Genomic DNA, 19,260 nt, shown 5'->3' on the forward strand with positions numbered 1-19,260 from the left:
TAAAATTACACTGAAAGGAGAAAACATTAGGCTCAAACCAGAAGGAAAGACCTCAGGTCTTGCTATGGGGCAGGAGGAAGAATGTGTCAGATCTGTCGGAGAATTTCAGTATGAGATGCTCCGACAGATAAACATAAATCTGATGTCACATGTTTTTATAGACAACATGTTTTCTTGTTGAGTGTTTTGCTTTTGGAAAGAATGAAGAATTCTCTTAGATGAAGTGTTAAATACAACAACAAAACAAAACACAATCAAAAGAGGGAGATTCATTTAAGTTAGCTGAGCGGAAAGAGAAGAGAAATGCGTGACTGTCTTTTGAAGAGAAAATGATAGAACAGTCCATTAAAATTACATAAATCATAAAATTACTCAAGGCAGATAATGAATGATTCTTTCAAATACTCATATTTAACCAATGCATCTAAGTATCTGCAAAATATTCTATATGCAGTGACAGGAAAGATGGCCTACATTAGGCTGAAAATGCAGAATATATCTTGAAGAAGCAGTTAAAAAATCTATATTATGATAATTGTTATTTAAAGCACATGCAGTTTTCTTTCAAAGCTGTCATTTAGCTTTTAAAAGCACTGTGTCTAAAAGTGAAAATACTGTAGCCCACTAAATATTTTTTAATTGGCAGCTCATTTTCCATAAAGCACCAAAATATTAAAAAGCAAGCATCCAGTCATGCTATTTGCCACTACATTGTACCATGTTTTATATACCTTTCATTGATTTCCTCAAACGACTTAGGGAGAAAGAGAGAGGAAGGAGGAGGAGGAGAAGAAGAGAGAAAGAGAGAGAGAGAGAGAGAGAGAGAGAGAGAGAGAGAGAGAGAGAGAGAGAGAGAAGCTAATTAACAACAGAAAGAAAAAACAACCAGGAGCATTAAGATTACCCACTTTTGAAAATCGTAACCCCTCAGCTTCCCTGAGGTTGTTTTTCTCCCAGCCTGGGCAGCAAGGACATAAGTGCTCAGAAGGCAGGGTGCGGGGGAGGGGGAGTGGGTGGGATGGGCAGTGTCAGGACAGGGATGGAGGGTGGTTCATTTGCAGTTGGCTCTGTCTCTGTGATCAGCGGGACTGGCAATGAGTTGCTTATGCTCTGCTTCTCTCTATTCATCAACCAGTGGCTTAGCTTCCAGAACAGAATTCTCTAAAGCAGGAAAAATGACTTAAATGTATTCAATGAGGGATAGATATCAAAAATGTAATCAGTATTTATCTGAGTGATATTTTCTGTGTGCTTTTCTATATTTTCCAATTTTATAAAATGAGTAATATTACTTATATAAGTAGGAAAAATGCCATCTGTTTTTTTTTTTTTTATTTACAGTTTGCTCTTCTAGAGAGAAGTAAATTATTCTTATTCTTATTGAACAAAGATAAGGTTCTCAGGGAAAAAAAGCACTTAATTAACGTTATGCTTCACAAGCAGTGCCCAATTTATGAATAAGAAGCTTTGCCTTAATTACACACAAAACAATGTAATGAGTTTAGTTCTCTTTGAGAATGGCCATGTCCACTTCACCCAAATTTGCCTTGTCAAGAGCTGTCCCCAGAGGCAAATCAAAAGGCTAACATTGTCCTATTTTGCTCTGCTGTATCTCCAAACTTTTCAAAAGGGTGGGAGGATGGGGAACTTTGAAAGGGAGATTTCCAGTCATCCTAAGAGCTGTGCTTCCCGCTATGTGACAATTAGGCTTGGAACTGCCTTCAGGGGAAACATCTCCACTATTTCTGCTTAATCCTGGCCTCATGAAGAACCAGCGTCTCACTGAATATTCTAGGGAATTGCAGGGAGCACAGAGGTGTCTCTGATGGTGTAATTTGAGGAGCACCCAAGGGAATTTCCATGTCTACAGGTTACCTGCTTGAAAATAAGAAATCCTGTCCCCAAGAAACCCCTTGTAAAAACACCAACATATTTACTACCTGAAAGGGGTATCCCATTATGTCATCCTTTTGCACACCCAAATGTTACTCCCAACCCCTTGGCCAGGTCAGAGGGGGAACAGTCCATATGAGTGGTCACTTCAGCTTGGGGAGTGAAGGGGACAGCCCCAGGAGCCAGCCTGAGACCGCCAGCTGGCCCTCAGAGGGAAAGCATGGCAGGGACAAGGCTGCTTTCCCTCCCTCTTAGACAGTGGCCAATCAATCCAGTGGGACGCAATGGAATGACGATGCTGCAGGCTGTCTCCATGTATCTTTCAGCTGGATCTGGGCATTGAGGCTTTCAGGGTTTGCTGGGCCTTTTCTATAGGCATCAGGCATGCCCAAATAATGCTTAAATGCCAGAATTATATAAATCCCACACAGAGATATAAATAATCTTAAGGAATAGTGAAAAATGAAGCTTTAAAAGTAGATGTGCCAGAGTGGGTGCAAGGTGTTTGAGCCCATTTTACTTGGCACTTACAGTCAGGAAGACAGCCTCGTCAAGCTCCTCTGCTTCTCTCACGATGGTCTCCAGGGTGTCCTTGGCAGTGTCCATGCTCTGCAGAAAGTGGACCATCTGCTCATGCAGGAACTCCATCTTCTTCTTCTTCACTTCCTCAAAGCTCTGGGCTTTCTCATCATACTGTGCTAAAACCTTCTTCATCATTTCCTCATTCTGTTCTTCTAGCCTTTTCTCATTTTTACTACAGTTTTCCTGAAAACAAACATGCAAAAAAGCCCACTTCTGAATGAAACAAGAAATGCATGCTTTTTTTTTTTTTTTTGGAAACACCAACCTTTTAAAGAATTGACCTCTGGCATCCTGATCGGAGAATCAGACATTACATGCACAGTTCAAATTTTTAACCTACCAATCCCTTTCACACAATTAGCTTTGCAATAAAGCAATAGAATTTACTATAACAGTATCATCAAGAAAGTTTTAGTTACCATAATACAAAATATATATATATTTGTATGGAAGTCTTGCCCACCTGTACTCACACATGATGAAACTTGAAAATGGCATCACGGTAAGTGAGGATCCCTGGCTTTCAGGAGGTAGAGAAGCATCACTCCACTAAAATCACAGTGCAAGGCAGAAAGCAGCCCAGATATGGAAAGGGGGCTACCTCCCCAAATGTTCTCCAGTGAGATGGCAGATTATCCCACAGTGGGAGAAACTTTGTTGCCTGTCCAGACACACCCAGATGCCTGGCTATCCTCACTAGTGCGGCTAGTAAGATGAACCCAAAATTTACTCTCTAAAAAGGACACCTGGGGAAGGGGACACCAGAAACAACTAGCACGTACTAGTTGATGTACAACATGAATTTGGCAGACCTCTCACAAGCAAACCAGGACATGGAGTGGCCCCAGGAGTAGCGGAACTGTGCTGGAGCCTCTGCAGTGGCCTCAGGCCCTCTGCCAGTCCTGATTGACTGGTGAAGATGCCTGGGCCATCTCTGTATAAGGATGGAGCATTGCTAGTCCCTCTCTTTCCTGCAGAAGGGACAGGAGCCAGCAGCTAGGAGAGCATGAACTCATCAGAGATAGTCGTGCTATGAGAGGCACTCATTGGCCCTGGGCATGGGACACTGGACAGTGACTCAGAGCATTTCTGCAGAGTTAACCCAATGAGAGGCATGAAAACGAGGAATGTACTCTAAGATTTGGTTTCTTATCTATAAAATTGAAACAATAATAATAACACCTATCTCATATAATTGTGAGGATTCGGTCAGGTAAAGCATGTAAAGCATTTGCCCTATTTAAGTGTCTAATAAACGCATGTTTGTTGTTAAGGGCAAATCTTTTATCCATAGGCAGAAAGGAGTCTCACTGATTATGCACAGAGAGATTTTAAGTATCCTCGCTTTGAATAGAACTGAACCAACAATGGCAAACAACACATACGCACAAAATCCCCAAGTCAGATCCCTTCACCTCAGAATCATTTACTTCTGATACTGTGAACAAGCCGGGTTAAGGTAAAATGGGTGTGTTAACTTACCTCAATGGTATTAAAAAAGGATTCTATCTCACTAACAAAGGCTTCAATCCTCAAGGATTTTTCTTGTAAATTTTCTAGAAATTCTGCTAATTGAACCTGAAGAAAAGAATTAAGATATCCTTAGTATATGACATTTAGGAAAAGAACTTCAACCAGTGAGCTCTAAATTCCTTATAAATTTACTATGTTTGGTAGAGACTGACTATACTATATCCACTAACAAATCAATCCTTAAATTTTCTTTACTGCCTCATCTGACTATAGATAATTCTGTATGATAAACAATTAGGAGGTTTTGAGTGAAAACCTCAAAACAACTACACAAAGACAGTATATCTTCTTAAGTGAAAGAAAGGACTTTCTTGGTAAATTGATGAGCTCAAAACATACTTGTTTTAATGAACTATGGATTTGAATGTGTTCTCTCTAGTAAGGCCTTGGTTTTTGTATGTTCTGAGAGAGGAGTCATTTTGCTAAACTGGTCCAATATACCTGAGTAGTTTCTTGACATTTACACCAATGGCCTGAGAAGGTGATCAGAGTGCCACAAGGCCTGAAATCTAGCATACCAACTGAGAGAAACTGTCTACTACAGGGACCTAAAAGCACTAATGACCCGCAAAGGGTTAAAATACTCAAGGGGTACTGCCAACTAGAAAATGTATGGGGTGATAGGAGAGCATGGTACTCACTTTAGCGGTAGTTATAAACCTAGCAACAGTCAATCTTGCTAAACTTAAAAAATAACAAAGCAGAAAAAATAGCAGAGCTTCAGCTGTCTGATTCACTACCACAGACTGATGGAGATACAACATTGATGGAGGGCTCTTCAGGATCTGGTCTCTACTTCCCTCTATGGCCCTTACCTCTTCTCCACAGCCCCCAGGCTCCAATCACACAAGCTGAATTTTGTCCTTGCCCTCTTTCTCATCTGTGTACCTTCATATGGTATTCCTTGGCTCTAGAATGTTGTCCCTGCTCTTGACTGCTAGAAGAACTCTATCTCATTTAAAGCTCACCCAAGCTTCACCTTTTAGACACCTTTGCTAACATTCCCCTTCCTACCCCACCATTTCCTTCCCAAAAGGTTAGTTTCTCAGAACATTATGCTTTCACAACGTTATATTGATTTTGGGAATCTACAAGTTCATCTTCCTTTTTTTTTTTTTTTTTTCATTCTCAATGATTAGCACAGTTCCTGACACAGAAGAGGAGATAAATTAACAGTGAGAATGCAGGAAGAGAGTGAGTGAATGAAGAAAATAAATAACAGACAAAAGATAAGCACATGATGGGGATGGACTCGGGAGGGGACACAAGGGACTTGGGTGATCTGTAACTGCAGCCATCAGCTCCTGGAACAGGCACAAATGCCTGCCCTTAAGATGCTAGAAAATTTTCAAGCTACAATTTTTTAAATTGATTTTTATTTTTAAAAAGTTGCCAACTGGCCAGCTGCAGTGGCTACTGCCTGGAATCTCAGCACTTTGGAAGGCCTAGGTGGGAAGATTGCTGGTAGCCAGGACTTTGAGACCGACTGGGCAACATAGAGACCTTGTCTCCACTAAAAATTTTAAAAGTAGCTGGATGTGGTGTCATGTGTTTGTAGTACCAGCTACTCAGGAGGCTGAGGCAAGAGGATTGCTTGAGCCCAGGAGGCTTCAGTGAGCTATGATGATCACGCTGTTGCACTCCAGCCTGGGCAATAGAGTAAGACCCTGGCAAAGAAGAAAAGAAAAAAGGAAGAAGAAGAGGAGCAGGAGGAGGAGGAGGAAAAAGAAGAGGAGGAGGAAGAAGAAGAGGAGGAGGGGAGGGGGAGGAGGAGGGAGGAGGAGGAGGAGGAGGGAGGAGGAGGAATTGCCAACCAACCAACTCTTACTAATCTTCATGGCTGACTTAATGAAATGAAGGTAGCTCCTTGGCTTCAGTCAACTGGGTTCCCACCTTCTCCTTCTCATACTGTTTAGAGAAGATCAAGAATTAAAAAAAAAAAACTTTAAAAATGATTTTAAGGCAGGAGATGTCGTATCTCTCTACTTACAAAATTTGTTTTAAATTGATCATACTTAGAGGATTACTTTTTAATATCTAAAACTCATAGAGATAAATAAAACATATTAAGAAGGTCAAAAAATTTCAGTCTTCTTTCTGCTGGCAACGCTCAGTAGTTGTGGGTTAAAACAAAGTGTCACCACAGAACGGGGCCCACTTCCACTGGGGCTTATGCATCTGATGTCTGAGAGTTCACAAAAGAAGTTGCCCTACTCCCTAATCCCAAAGTTTAACAAGTAAAATTTCAACAAAATTCTACCCTGGAGAACTAGAACCAATATCAGGCAAGTTGAGAAGGATTAATTTGGGTGTAAAAAAAATGCCAAGATTCTAATATGTTATCCTATTGAATCAAAATGAGTCTGATAATTCTTTAACAAGGACCTAATTGAATGATCATATTGAAAATCACTACCATTAGCGAGGTACTGAGCCAAGCAGTATGCGTATACAGTCAAGAACATGAGCTCTGGCATCAGAAAGATCTGGGTACCAGCCCCAGTTCCACCTTCCATGACCTTGGGCAAATCATTAAACCTCTCTGAGACGATTTCATTATCTGCAAGTTGATGACAGTGATAGGGCTGTCAGAAAGATTAAAAGATATCCTGTATATAAAGAACTTAAGACTGGGCATGGTGACTCACACCTGTAATCCCACACTTTGGGAGGCCAATGCAGAAGGATCGCTTGAGCCCAGGAGTTCTAGACCAGCCTGGGCAGCATAGGGAGACCCTGTCTTTACAAAAAAATTTTTTTAATTAGCCCAGGGTGGCAGTGCATGACGATACTCCCAGCTATTTGGAGGCTGAGGTGGAGGGATTACTTGAGCCTGGGAGGTTGAGGCTGCAGTGAACTGTGATTACGCCGCTGCACTCTAGCCTGGGTGACAGAGCAAGACCCTGTCTCTAAAAACCAAAACCAAAAACAAAAAATAGTGCATGGCACAGAGTAAGTGCTCAATTGTTATTGTTATTTAGTAATTTTAGATAATTCCAGCTGCCCTATGGAGAATGGATTAAGGAGGTAAGAATGGTGAGACCAGTAAGAGGGCTATCAAAAGCTAGAGAAGGGTCTCAAAGACTACATTCCAACAGCATCTTGGGAAAGTGGAGTATTTATGGTCACTTAAAGGAGGACACGTGTTGGGACTAACTTACCTAGAACACTGGGGTCCTGCAGACATAGCCAGAAAGAATGCAAAAAAATTTCTGCTTCTAACATGAATTTTATAAATTAAAAGGAAATACAAAGAAAGTAAAAATTTAAACTATCTTAATGTATTATTTATATATAACTTGCAATGAAATGTCTCAATGTAATGTAAATGTGTCTTTTTAAAGGATGATATTGTAGATAATAGGAAGGAAACTGTGTTTTTTTGCAGTTTTTTGCTCAAAGGTAATTTTTTTAAATTTCAAATTATTTGGCATTTTTGGTAATGTTAAGGGCTATTGCCACAAAATACCAAGCTCCTCAAGGGCAGTGACCCTGTGTTGCCTATCGTGCTAGCCCCTAGGCCTAGAAAAACGTGTGGCACACAGTGCACACCGCTGTCTTCAGTATCTGCAGAGGACTGGTTTCAGGATGTCAGCAGATACCAAAATACACAGATGCTCAAGTCTCTGATAGAAAATGGCATAGTATTTTCATATAACCGGCGTACATCCTCTCCTATACCTTAAATCATCCGTAGATTACTTTTAATGCCTGATACAGTATAAATGCTACATAAATAGTTATACTGTATTGTTTTTTATTTGTATTATTTTTATTGCTCTGTTATTTTTATTTTATTTTTGAGACACAGTCTCACTCTGTCACCCAGAGTGGAGTGCAGTGGTGCAATCTCAGCTCACTGTAGCCTTGACCTCCCAGGCTCAACTGATCCTCCCACCTCAGCCCCTCAGGTAACTTAAACTACAGGTATGCGCCACCACGCCCAGCTAATTTTTGTATTCTTAGTAGAGACAAGGTCTCCCTATGTTGCCCAGGCTGGTCTCAAACTTCTGGGCTCAAGTAATCCTCCTACCTTGGTCTCTCAAAGTGCTGAGATGATAGGTGTGAGCCACCACACCTGGCCCCCCTTATTATTTTGTGCTTTTTTTTTTTTCCTGGATATGTTTGATCTGTGGTTGGTTGATTCTAAGCACGCAGAACTCAAGGGTAAGGAGGGTGGACTGTACTCAATGAATGTCTGTCAAGCTTACCTTAACTAAATTCTTGGAGAAATATTATTAGTTTGCTTTCAGACCATTCAGCTTAAAGATCAATGATCAATATTAATCAACTTTAAAACTGAGAAAATGTAAAAGCAAATTAAATGTGTATACATATATTATTAATTATATGTGTTTTAACATCTATTTACCTTTACAGCACTTATAGCTGTGTCAAGCGTTGAAACCTCATGGTCTTTGTGGGTGCCAAACACCTTGTCAGTGGCAGAAATTGGACATTTGCAGGTGTAACAGTATGTGTCAATCTGGGACTTTTTCAGCTCTTTTTGTGCCTTTTCAGTTACTAACTCAGATGATAATTGGTTTTCTTCTTTCCTCTCGCTGCCCAACTCTTTCTGTTCAGCAGATGTACTTTGTTCTGTCTCACTCACAAATTCATTTTCACTGATGTGCTCAAAGGATTCCTTTCCTTGAGATAAGACATCTTCAGGTCTGGATTCTGAAGACAGTTCTTCTGATAAAATGTCTTGAGGAAGCACTTCATAATGCAAGGATTCTGCAAATTCATACTCATCCTGAACAGGGCTACTACGGAGCCTCTCTTCACTTGGCTCAGGTGGGACCAGGATTTTAGGTTCTTCTAGTGGTGTTTCTTGAACATGAGTTGCACCAGATGCAAATTCTTCCTCCGGGAAGGACACTTGTACTGGGACATTCAGATTGACCTCTGGACTTGCATTTTCGACTTCATTACCCTGACTGCCTGCTTCATCTGCATGCTCCAGAACATGATGGGTGTCTTCAAATGGAACTGCATAACTTATTTTTTGGGTAGCCACTCTGATGTCCTCTCTGATGGGAGCTTTCTTCTGCATTGCTATATTACCAAGAGTCTCCACATGGCCTACTGATTCTCCTTCCCCATAAACACCTTTCTGTTCTTCCAGACTCTTCTCCCTGCAAATAGTTCCAGACTTTCCCCAAATTTCCCCTTCTGCAGCTATCGGTTGGTATGAATCATCCCTACCAACTCGTTTTTCTTCCAGACCTTGGCCCTGGTCCTTTTGAGTTAGAGATGTGTCATGGAGAATGTCATCTTTGAGTATGTACTTCTCAAAATATATTCCTGTTCCATCATCAGTGTCAGAATTTCTGCTGGGAAATGATGCCTCAGAATTCACACTGTCACCTTCAGAAGCTGTCTCCTCTTCCTTCTTTTTCTCTCCGACTGCTTCTTCATACAGATCCTTATATAAAAATGCAAGTGCAGGTGGCTCCTCCAGAAGTTCCGGATTAATGGCTTTAATAGTGGTAGGAAATATCTGGGTTCGTGACAAAACTCCTTCCTCTGCTTCAAATAAAGGCATCCCAGGTGACTTTGAGTCCGCATCTCTCCTTACGCCCTTTGAAACATTTCTGTCAGCTGATTTTTGGAGACCCAAAGACTTTTGGGTATCCAGATGAGATAACATATCGTGGTCCTTTTCCGGTCCATAAAAACTTTCATCTAATTTCACCAAGTCAGATTCATGTTCTAGTGCACTTTCCACTGAACTTACTGGGAAAGAGATTGCTTCTTCTGTAACTTCCTCTGAGAGTTTGTCTTCAACATTTAATTTCTGTGGAGCTTTCTGTTTTTCTGGGTCTGGGGAAATGTTATAATCAATCAAAGTATATTTTTCAAAATAATCCTCTTCACTGGGAATTGTGGACTGAATAAAAGATAAATCACCAGTTTCTGAATCTGTGGATGTCTTTTCTTCTGTATGACGAGTTTCCTTTTGTTTACTTTCTTTCAATGATGTAACTTTTTCATCAGAATCTTCTAACCTGCTCTTTAATGTTTTGTGACAAGCAACTGTTTCACTATCATCACGGAGTGGTACGGTTTTAAATGAGGCTTTCTCTTCCAAATATTCTAACTTATCTTGCATTTGTTCACTTTCTTCCTGATCGATTGAAGAAATAAAGGCAGGAGCATGAATATTCAATATCTCACAGCCTTCAGAAATGATACTAAAGGCAGTCTTCTGATCTTCTGAAAGTCCAGCTGGCTTACTAGTCACTGTAAAGTCTTCATCTTTTGCATACGTGTCTTCAGGCTCTTTGGACATTTCTTTATTAGAAACCATTTTATCAGCATTGCTTGCTGATGCACTATATATAAATTGAGCATAGTTGCTTTTTGCTGAAGACAGTGGTTCCTTTACATGGGTATCTTCCACAGCCTCCAAGTGGTGCTTTGAAACAAGAACAGATTGTTTAGGCACATCGAATGTGTCATCTTTAGATGTCTGAATAGTATCAACTGTAGGCCTTTCTGGAGTCAATTCTGATTGTGGCATTTCTTGTTTCTTCATTGTATTAATTTCTGGAGAAGCTCCTGAAACTAGAGTTTGTGGTTTTACAGATGACAGCAAATATGGTGGTGTTTCTGAGCTCTTAGTTTCATCAAAAGGATAAGCTAAAGTCCTTTTGGATTCTTTAGTTGGAAATCCTTGTTTCTTACTTTCTTTTGTGATATCTACTGAACCACCTTTCGATAGCTCTGACTCTCTGAACTGTTCTTTTTCTTCACTGTGATCTGGCATATCTCTGTTTGACTTTTCTAATACTAGATTTCCTTCCTGAGATAAAGGAAGAGCCACCGGCAGGAAAGTCTTGGTTTTCTCCACCAAAACTTTACTTTCTTCTAAAGGATGTGGTTGGGTTGCTACTGCCTTTGCTTCTCTGATTTCTGGGTGAGCCTCTGAGAGCATGGCTTCTGATTTTTCAGTAACTGATGTAGCTTTAACTAATGAAAATGATTGAGTTTCACCCAAAGAATGACCTAAAGAGATATCTGATTCTTTAATCATAGACTCGGCTACATTCACAGAATAAGGCTGATGTTCCTGCTTCTTCTTTTCTTCCAAAAGCACATATACCTGATTTTCTTTTTCTTCACCTTTCTCCTCTTCAGAACCAACAATGATTTTGGGTCTTTCACTGTAGTCTTCATTTTGATAGAAGTGCTGTGGCATAGCATTGGCTTTTGATTCTTCCAGTTCAGTAGATCTAGATCCATGTGTAATTCGTGTCTTCTCTATTTCATTACTATCTCTAAGCTCTAATGGGGCCACAGAGTCTTGTTTTTCTGCCAGCACCTTCTTTTCTGCCAAGGTACTTGATCTGTTTTCCAAATTATCTTTCTTCTCAGTTGGACTAACAGACCTGAGTTTTGTTTCCTCTTCAGAAATTTTCAAGGAAGTAGGATTTTGCATTTCTTTCTTTAGTCTGTCTTCACTGAGATCAACTAAACTGCCTTTTGATTCTTCTACTGGCAAAATAATTGACTCTGGTTTCTCTGATTCCTTTGTGATATTTTTACTTGCAAAGTTGGAGGAAGCTGATTTTGGCTGTTGTGGCACCTTATCTACTACATCAAATGAAAGGAGTGATTTTTCTTTTTGATCACTTCTTGGCTCTTCCTTAAAAATAGAAATATTCCATTTAGATGGAGGAGCAATTGCTGGCTTCTGGACTCTTTTACTATCAGTAACATGAAGAGGAACAATAGTTTTGGCTTCTTCCATAATCAATTTCTCACCGATTAGTGAATAAGGTTGAATTTCAAGATGTTTCTCACCATCAGCAGAAGTAACTACCGAGTTTATGTTCATTTCCTCTGAATTGTCTGAGATTTCTTTTTTTCCATAATCTTCCCTAGACACCTCAGAAATGGATTTTGGCTGTTGTAAATCTTCTACATTTGATAAAATTATGGATTTTTCTTTAATGTTTTGACCTTCCCCAGATTTTACTAAAGTACCTCTGGATTCGTCAGCAGTTTTGAGTTTTACCTCTGATAATGAATGATCAGCTTGTTTCTCAGCTACATTAAAATTGGTGGGAATTGTACCTTCAGGTTCTATCACAGTCACTGCTTTTTCTACAGATGGGCTTGGCAGTGTTTCTAAGTCTTCTTGTTCAGCAACTTTGCTATCTGGAGTGCTTGATCCAAAAAACAAGCTGGACATCCATGATTTGAAAGATGAAATTCCTCTCTTTCCTTTTTCCTGAGGAAGGTCTGGCTTAGCCACCTTTGGCTGTGTAGGTGGCTTTTCTGTCACCTCAGGTGACTCTGGGGATTGAGGCTCTTTTGCGTGGAGTGAGGAGATGGGTTTTCTTTGTGTGGATATTTTCACTTCAGGTGCTGGTTTCTTTTCCTCATCAGCATCATCAATAACCTTCAGCGGAACCATTTTTGATTCTTCCAGTGGCTTCTCTCCAGAAAAAGGAGGTGTGCTCCTGTGTGCTTTTTCATTGCCCAGTGCCGGTTCCACACCTTCTGCCAGGAAATGGGCTGTTTTGACAGAAGAGGGGATTGTTTCTGACTTCACCTGTTCCACTGATAGGCCAGACACTGGTTTCTGGAGGAATCTTTCAGGAGGCAGTTTAATTTTTTCCTGGCTATCTTCTTTGGAAGGCCAGGAAAACTCTGTGTTTGCTTTCTCCAATAGCAAACTTTCACTCTCCATCAAAGAATGACTCTCCTTCTCCTCTGCTATATTTCTCTCTACATTTCCAGCGAGGACTAAAGACTTTGGTTCTTCAGCCAGCTTTAGTTCTTCAGAAGAGTAACTTTTACATGATAAGGTCTCTACATTACCACTGGAAGTATCAAGAGCAGATACTGCTTCTTGTGATGACAAATGAGATTCTTCAGCAGAATGAGGCAGGACCTGCTTTCTCACTTCATATATATGGTCCATACTGGACACAGCAGCCTTGAGCTGCTCTGGCCTCAGCTCATTGCTGCCAGAGGAATCCAGCTGCACAGATCCTGCTATTCTCTCTTCGTGTTGACTAGCCACATTTTCTGGCTTTCCCAACATCCAGTTTTCATCCTTTGGAGAAATAAAGAATGCTTCCATTTTTGTTTCTTTGACATCTGCAGACTTGGTTGTCATAAATGATTTTGATTGTTCCAAAGGCAAATTCTCTTTCATAAATGAAAACTGCTTAATATCCAGATCTTGTTTATCTGCAAAAGAAGTGCTTACATCAGGTAATTTAACAGTTTGATCTGAATGAAGTGCTTTTTCCGTCTTCTTTTGTTCCACAAGGAGGTCAGAAAGAGCAATCTTTGATGGTTCTGTTACACTCTGGAGTAGCTGAGATGAATCTGGGTGGCCTGTTTCTTCACTTAGCTTAGCTACAATATCTCCCATGACTTGTGCCTTCAAATTTCCAGTTGGTGGTAATGGGTCTATTTCTTGGTTTCCTCCCTTTTTAAAGTCGGCTGGATGGCTACCCTCCTCTGATAATCCTTTTAAAGAAAAAGTAAATGGCTGAAATTCTTCTGGGTTGTCTCCTTCAGCTACAGAAGCAGGTGGTTCTTTCAACTCTAGGCTGACGATCTTGGGAGAGAAAGGTTTAATTTCTTCATTCTGAGATTCCTCCCTAAGCAATGATGAAAGCTCCGAAGTTGTAGGCATTGTAGCAGATGCATAAAGTTCTCTATTTTCTTCTTTTCCTTCTCTGCTCCTAAGCTCAGCTGGGCCTTTTTCTAAAACAGAATCCCCTGTTTCAGTTATGGGAGACTTTGCTTGTTTTGTACCTATGGATCCACTTTGTCTACCTAAACCACGAGCAAATTCTGACCCAGCATTTGTTAATTCCAACGGTTGGTGTGGCTTGTCTTTCTTCTCAGGTTCCAAAGACAGCTCTGCCAAAGCAACGTCTTGTTTTTCTGATGGGAAGTCTCCCTGGTCTGTAGAAGATACCTCCACTGCCTGTTTGTTCTTATCATCACTGAGGAGCAGTAAAGTTGGAGCTAAACCTGATGCTGAATTTTCCAACTCAGGAGATGAACTTGCTATTTCCTCATCTTTGCCTTTTGGAATTATATGTTTGGATGCAGGTGACACATTTTGTGATGAAGGAAGTTCAGTTTCTTCCTTCTTTATCTCACCCCATAGGCTGAGTGAAAGCTCATGTTCAGGCCCTAACACCTCTGAGGTAGACACCAAGCTCTTTTTCTGTGATGAAACCAAACGTTCAGAGTCGCGAACTGTAGAACATGAAAGACCTTGTTTATCTTCTACCCTTGCTTCCTCAGATTCGTCTGAATATTGAGAAGATGATGTTTTGATTACTGGCAACCCAGCTTTAACTTCTTTGGCTTCAACTTCTGATGAAACAGAATGCTCTGCTATAGAGGAGACACTTGGAGGTGAATCAAATTTAATTTCCTTCTCTGCTTCTGACCAAGCTAAATGTTTGGATGAAGTTTCAATGGGAGAAGCACCTTTAATTGCCACCTTGTCTTCTTCTGCAAGAACTGAATGCTCATCTGTAGATGTTACCAGTGGTGGCAAACCACTTCCTAATTCACCCTTTCCTACTTTTGTTAAGACTGGATGACCTACAGGAGTGACAAGAGATGAATCTGTTGAGATTTCTTCTTTTACTACTTTGGTTAAGTTTGAATCAAGCTTAGTTACAAATGCTGTGGTTGTTGAGGAACTGGGTTCCATTTCTTTTTTAATTTCTTCTGACAAAGCTGAAAATGCTAGTGCATGTGGACCATGTTCAACTTGCTTTTCCACTCCTGAGGAAGCTGAATGAAGCACTGTAGGTGTAGTTGTTATTTTAGAATCATGTTTCATCTCCATTTTTGCTGCTGATAAAACCTCAGGTCCAGATAAAGATGTTTCCTTTAGAGGTGAACACGGTTTTATTACTTCAGGCTCGTTCTCAGACAACTTTCTCTGTTCTAGTTCAGAAGTCACATTTAGAACTAATTTGGGCTTGACACCCTTCTTTGGCTCATCTACCACATCAGGCAAAACTGAATATTTCATCTCAGACCCTGGAACATTTGGAGGCTGAGGCTCCATTTTTTGATCCTGTGATACATGTACTGTAGCTTCTTGAGAATCAGGCACAATTTCTTCCTTTCTGACTTTTGACAAAGCCATCTGTTCATCTGCAGCTTTTAGAGTGAGTGCTGCTGTGGGTTTCTGTTCTTTCTTGATTGCAGGGACTGAATCAGGTAAAACCGAATGTGGAGATGCAGGTTTGGTTTCTTCCTTTACTATAGATGATTGTGCAGGTAAAGAAGCAGGTATTGCAGTTACTGATGAACTTGCCTCCCTTTCTCCCTTCTTCACTTCACTGGTTAAATGTGGAGGAATCAAGTCGTCAGACTCAGGCTCTAAATATGCTTGAGTTTTCTGCTTCTGTGCCAAAATTAGATATTCAGATACAGATGTTGAGGTTGTTGGAATATCTGGCTTAATTTCTGCTTTCTCTGATTTATCTGTTGAAGGCGGCAGACTCAAGTCTTCAAGTGGAGATATCAAAGGGAAAGTTTCAGATTTTTGCTTCTGTGATGAACTGAACTGCTCAGATACAGGTGTAGCAGCTGTAGATCCAATGTCTTCCTCATCTGCTTCTGAAAAGCAGGAATACCCTGAAGCAGACACTGCAGTTAATAGTGAATCAGGCTCAAGTTCATTTTTCTCTGTTTCTGAGATTCTGAATGGAGGGATTGAAACTTGTGATGCTGAGTCTGGAGAGAACAGTTCCGCTTCTTCAGTGTCTTCATCTGACAAAATAGTGTGCTCAGATGGTGATGTTAAACATATTGGAGAATCGCACTCAAATTCTCTTTTCTCTGCTTCCTGGGTTGCATACGGTGGAAATGAGAATTCTGACGCAAATGCAGAATCTGGAGAAAAAGGTCCAATGTCTTCTTGATCTTCCTCTGATAAATTCGTGGGTGAGGATGCACCTTTTAGATTTAGAGATCTGTGGACAATTTCTTCCTCCTGTGCCTCCGGTGTTGCATATGGTGGTACTGAAAATTCAGAAGCAGACGTGGAAGAGGGTGTGTACCGCTCCAACTCGACTGTCTCTTCATCTGATAGAACCACATATTCAGATGGGGTGGCTGAAAGTGGTGGGGCCTGGCATTCAGAAGTCACCTCGGTTGTGTGTGGTGGGAAAGAGTGTTCAGATGCAACGACCAAATCTGGGGAAGATGGTCCAATGTCCTCCTTCCCTTCTACTGACAGAACTGTGTGTTCAGATGCAATGACCGAATCTGGGGAAGCTGGTCCAATGTCCTCCTTCCCTTCTACTGACAGAACCGTGTGCTCAGAAATACCTTTCAGTTTGAATTGGGATGCCTCATCAATTATTTTCTTTTGAGGTTCCTGTGTTGCATTGAGTGGGGCTGCATATTTGGAGATCAACTTTGAATCTGGTGTGAAACATTCACTTCCTAGGTCCTCTCCTTCTGACAGGACCACGTGTTCTGATGTGGCAGTAGAAGGCAGTGGTGACTGGCATTCAGAAGTCTTCTCAGTTGTGGATGGTGAGAGAGAGGGCTCAGCAGCAGAGGTCACAGCTGGAGTAAACGATCCAGTGTCTTCCTTCTCTTCTGATGGAATCATGTGCTCAGAAACACCTTTCGATATTAAGGGGGACTTATGGTCAGTTACTTTCTTCAGTGACTCTTTTGTTGCCTGTGATGGAACTGAATATTCAGAAGCAGATGTGGAGTCTGGTGTATAACGCCCACTTTCTGAGGCCTCATCTCCTGATAGGACCATGTGTTCTGGTGTAACTGTTGAAAACAGCGGAGACTGACTCTCCAAAGTCATCTCAGTTGTGGATGGTGAGAGAGAGCGCTCAGATGCAGAGGCTGCAGCTGGGGAATAAGCCTCAAATTCCTCATTCTCTTCTTCTGACAAAACTGCATGTTCGGCTATAGCTTCTACATTGGATGGAGAAACTGGCTCACTTTCTCGCTTCTCTAGTTCATGGTTCAAATCCTGTGGTACTGAATACTCTGATACGAAAGCAGAATCAGTAGAAACAGATGCAATTTCCTCTCTTTCTTCCTCAGACAAAGCAACATGTTCAGGAGTTGATGTTGCCAATAATGGTAGAATAAGCGCCTCTTCTTCGTCCTCCACTTCAGGGGACATATGTGGTGGGAAGGGCTTCTCGGAAACTAATGGGCTTTCTGGGTAATCAAGTTCTATGATCTCTTCTTCTACTAAATTAGAATCTTCAGGTTCAGGGGTAGCAGCTACAGGTAGGGAAGTGTCTATTTCTTCTTTCTCTGGTTCTTCTAACATTAGAGGTTCAGAAAGAGAAATGGATGGCTCAAGCACGTTTTCCTCCTTCTCTCCTTTGACACTGGGATGGGTAGGGGTCAGTTTTGCAGAGACTGGTTCTGCCCTTTCTAGTGAAGTCAGGTCTGGCTGTTCTTGATCTGGGTCCAAACCATCCTGGGTAGATGCTGCCAGATCTGGTAACACTGCCTCCAGAGAAATGGAATGGTGAGCAGAACACACGTCTTCCTTCTTTACCTCATTAGTAAATGATGGTGAGACTGAAGAGTCATTCTCTGAAGCTGCAGTTCCTGGTGAAGTAAGCTCACATTCTTCCTTTGCTGTTCTCAGGAACACAGTTGCAGGTGTGCTGGGTGTCACAGATGGAGGCTCCACTTCATGTGGTTTTGCTTCATCTTCTGGCTGTTGTGGCACTGACTGTGAATGCCTGAGCTGTATTCCTTGTTCTGCTCTGTCACTACTTGAATAAGAGGGAACTGTGTGCTCCAATGCAGATGTGGCATTTAGGGGAGAATCAGCACAAATTTTCTTTTGATCTTCGTGACTGAACATTGAGGTTAGGGATTCTGATCCTTTGGAGATTGAGCCTCTCCAGGGTGGAGCAACCTCTTTTACTTTATCCTCTATGCTTTGGGCTACTAATTTGCTTGTTTTGGACACTGTATTAGAATCACTATTGTCCAAATCTGGCTCTAGACTAATGGATGCATCTTTCCCTTTCCTATAATGTATTTCTTTAATTACATAACCCTTTGGTAATGTTCCATAAAATTGTAGAGGAATTAATTCTTCTTTAACTGAATTAAACATCTTAATTTTATATTGTACTGTTCCTATGTAGACTGGTCTTAACACTAATGGCTTGTGTTCTTTGTATATTGCCCCAGTGATCGGAGGTGTATTTGAAGGGGTCTTCTTTTTTCTTGCTTTATCATAAACACCAGTATATGATTTCTCCTTCTCCGTGGTTAGTATCTGGCTTGCTGAAGTTAAAGGACTACCTTTTTTGTTTGTTGGAACATCTTGGGATTCAAGTGAATTTCTTTTTTTGTTGCCTTTCCGGCGTAATGATGGTGAACCATGCTTTGACTTATGAGTCCTTTTCCGAACCTTTTTCACTTCATCCACAATAAAGGAAACATTCCCAGGAGGAGAATTCACAGTTGACCCTTCCCGACTACACACACCGGAAGTCTGACTTTCTTCTGAAGTCCAAGGAGTAGAAGATCTACTTGAATTGGTTTCCCAGGTTATCCCACTATCTTCCCGTTGGACTGTCACCATGGAAAATGAGGGGTCAGATATGATACACTCCTGCTTGATCTTTCCCTCTTCATCCTGGTCTGATAACCTGCAGCAAATAATAATATTAATTATATATTATTATTAAAAAAATCAATTAATTAATAGAATAAGTAAATATATTTTTACCAGGTAAAGGATTAATGTGAAATTAAAATATAGACATCAGTATTGCCATCCATGTCAAAAAGAGGGATGTATATCAAATAAAGGTTAAAAACCAAAGTCAGGATACCCAATACAATGACACATCCCAGGCTGGAATGACTCACTAGTCCACAAACTCAAAAAAGCTAAAGTTAAACATACCACCTTCTCTCATCAGGATTGCCTTCCTGATCTCCTCGGGACGCAGCAGTCACTCAAGCCCACTCTAGTCACTGGGATCTTCATAATAACTCTTGTATCTGTGCTCTCTCCATTACCACGATCACCAACTTACCCAGCTTTTCACCACTTCCCTCCTAGTCACTGCCATTAACTTCCTAACTTGTCAGCTGGTATCACAGGTACCTCATTTCCCCTCACTCTCAACCCATTGTGCCCCATCCTCCCAGACTGGCTTTACTAAACAGCTCAGTATGCCACCCCCTGCTTTAAATTCTCAGCAAATTTTTCATACCCACAGAAAAAAAAAA

General features: G+C 40.9%; 1 protein-coding gene across 2 annotated transcripts in view; it reads right to left on the reverse strand.

The window, feature by feature from the left end:
* CMYA5 (cardiomyopathy associated 5) overlaps positions 1-19,260 on the reverse strand; it is a 105,549-nt gene that overhangs the window by 45,660 nt on the left and 40,629 nt on the right. Inside the window, exons 2-5 of one of the 2 annotated variants that reach the window (XM_007976494.3) lie at positions 8,381-18,671; positions 3,958-4,053; positions 2,425-2,658; positions 732-754 (exon numbers count right to left, since the gene is read on the reverse strand). In XM_007976494.3, the coding sequence (XP_007974685.3) occupies positions 732-754; positions 2,425-2,658; positions 3,958-4,053; positions 8,381-18,671 (10,644 nt within the window). The remainder of the gene's footprint in view (positions 1-731; positions 755-2,424; positions 2,659-3,957; positions 4,054-8,380; positions 18,672-19,260) is intronic. The other variant, XR_012092740.1, reaches the window with a different exon arrangement.

Source organism: Chlorocebus sabaeus, chromosome 4 (assembly GCF_047675955.1).
Source record: "Chlorocebus sabaeus isolate Y175 chromosome 4, mChlSab1.0.hap1, whole genome shotgun sequence".
Taxonomy (NCBI): Eukaryota; Metazoa; Chordata; class Mammalia; order Primates; family Cercopithecidae; genus Chlorocebus; species Chlorocebus sabaeus.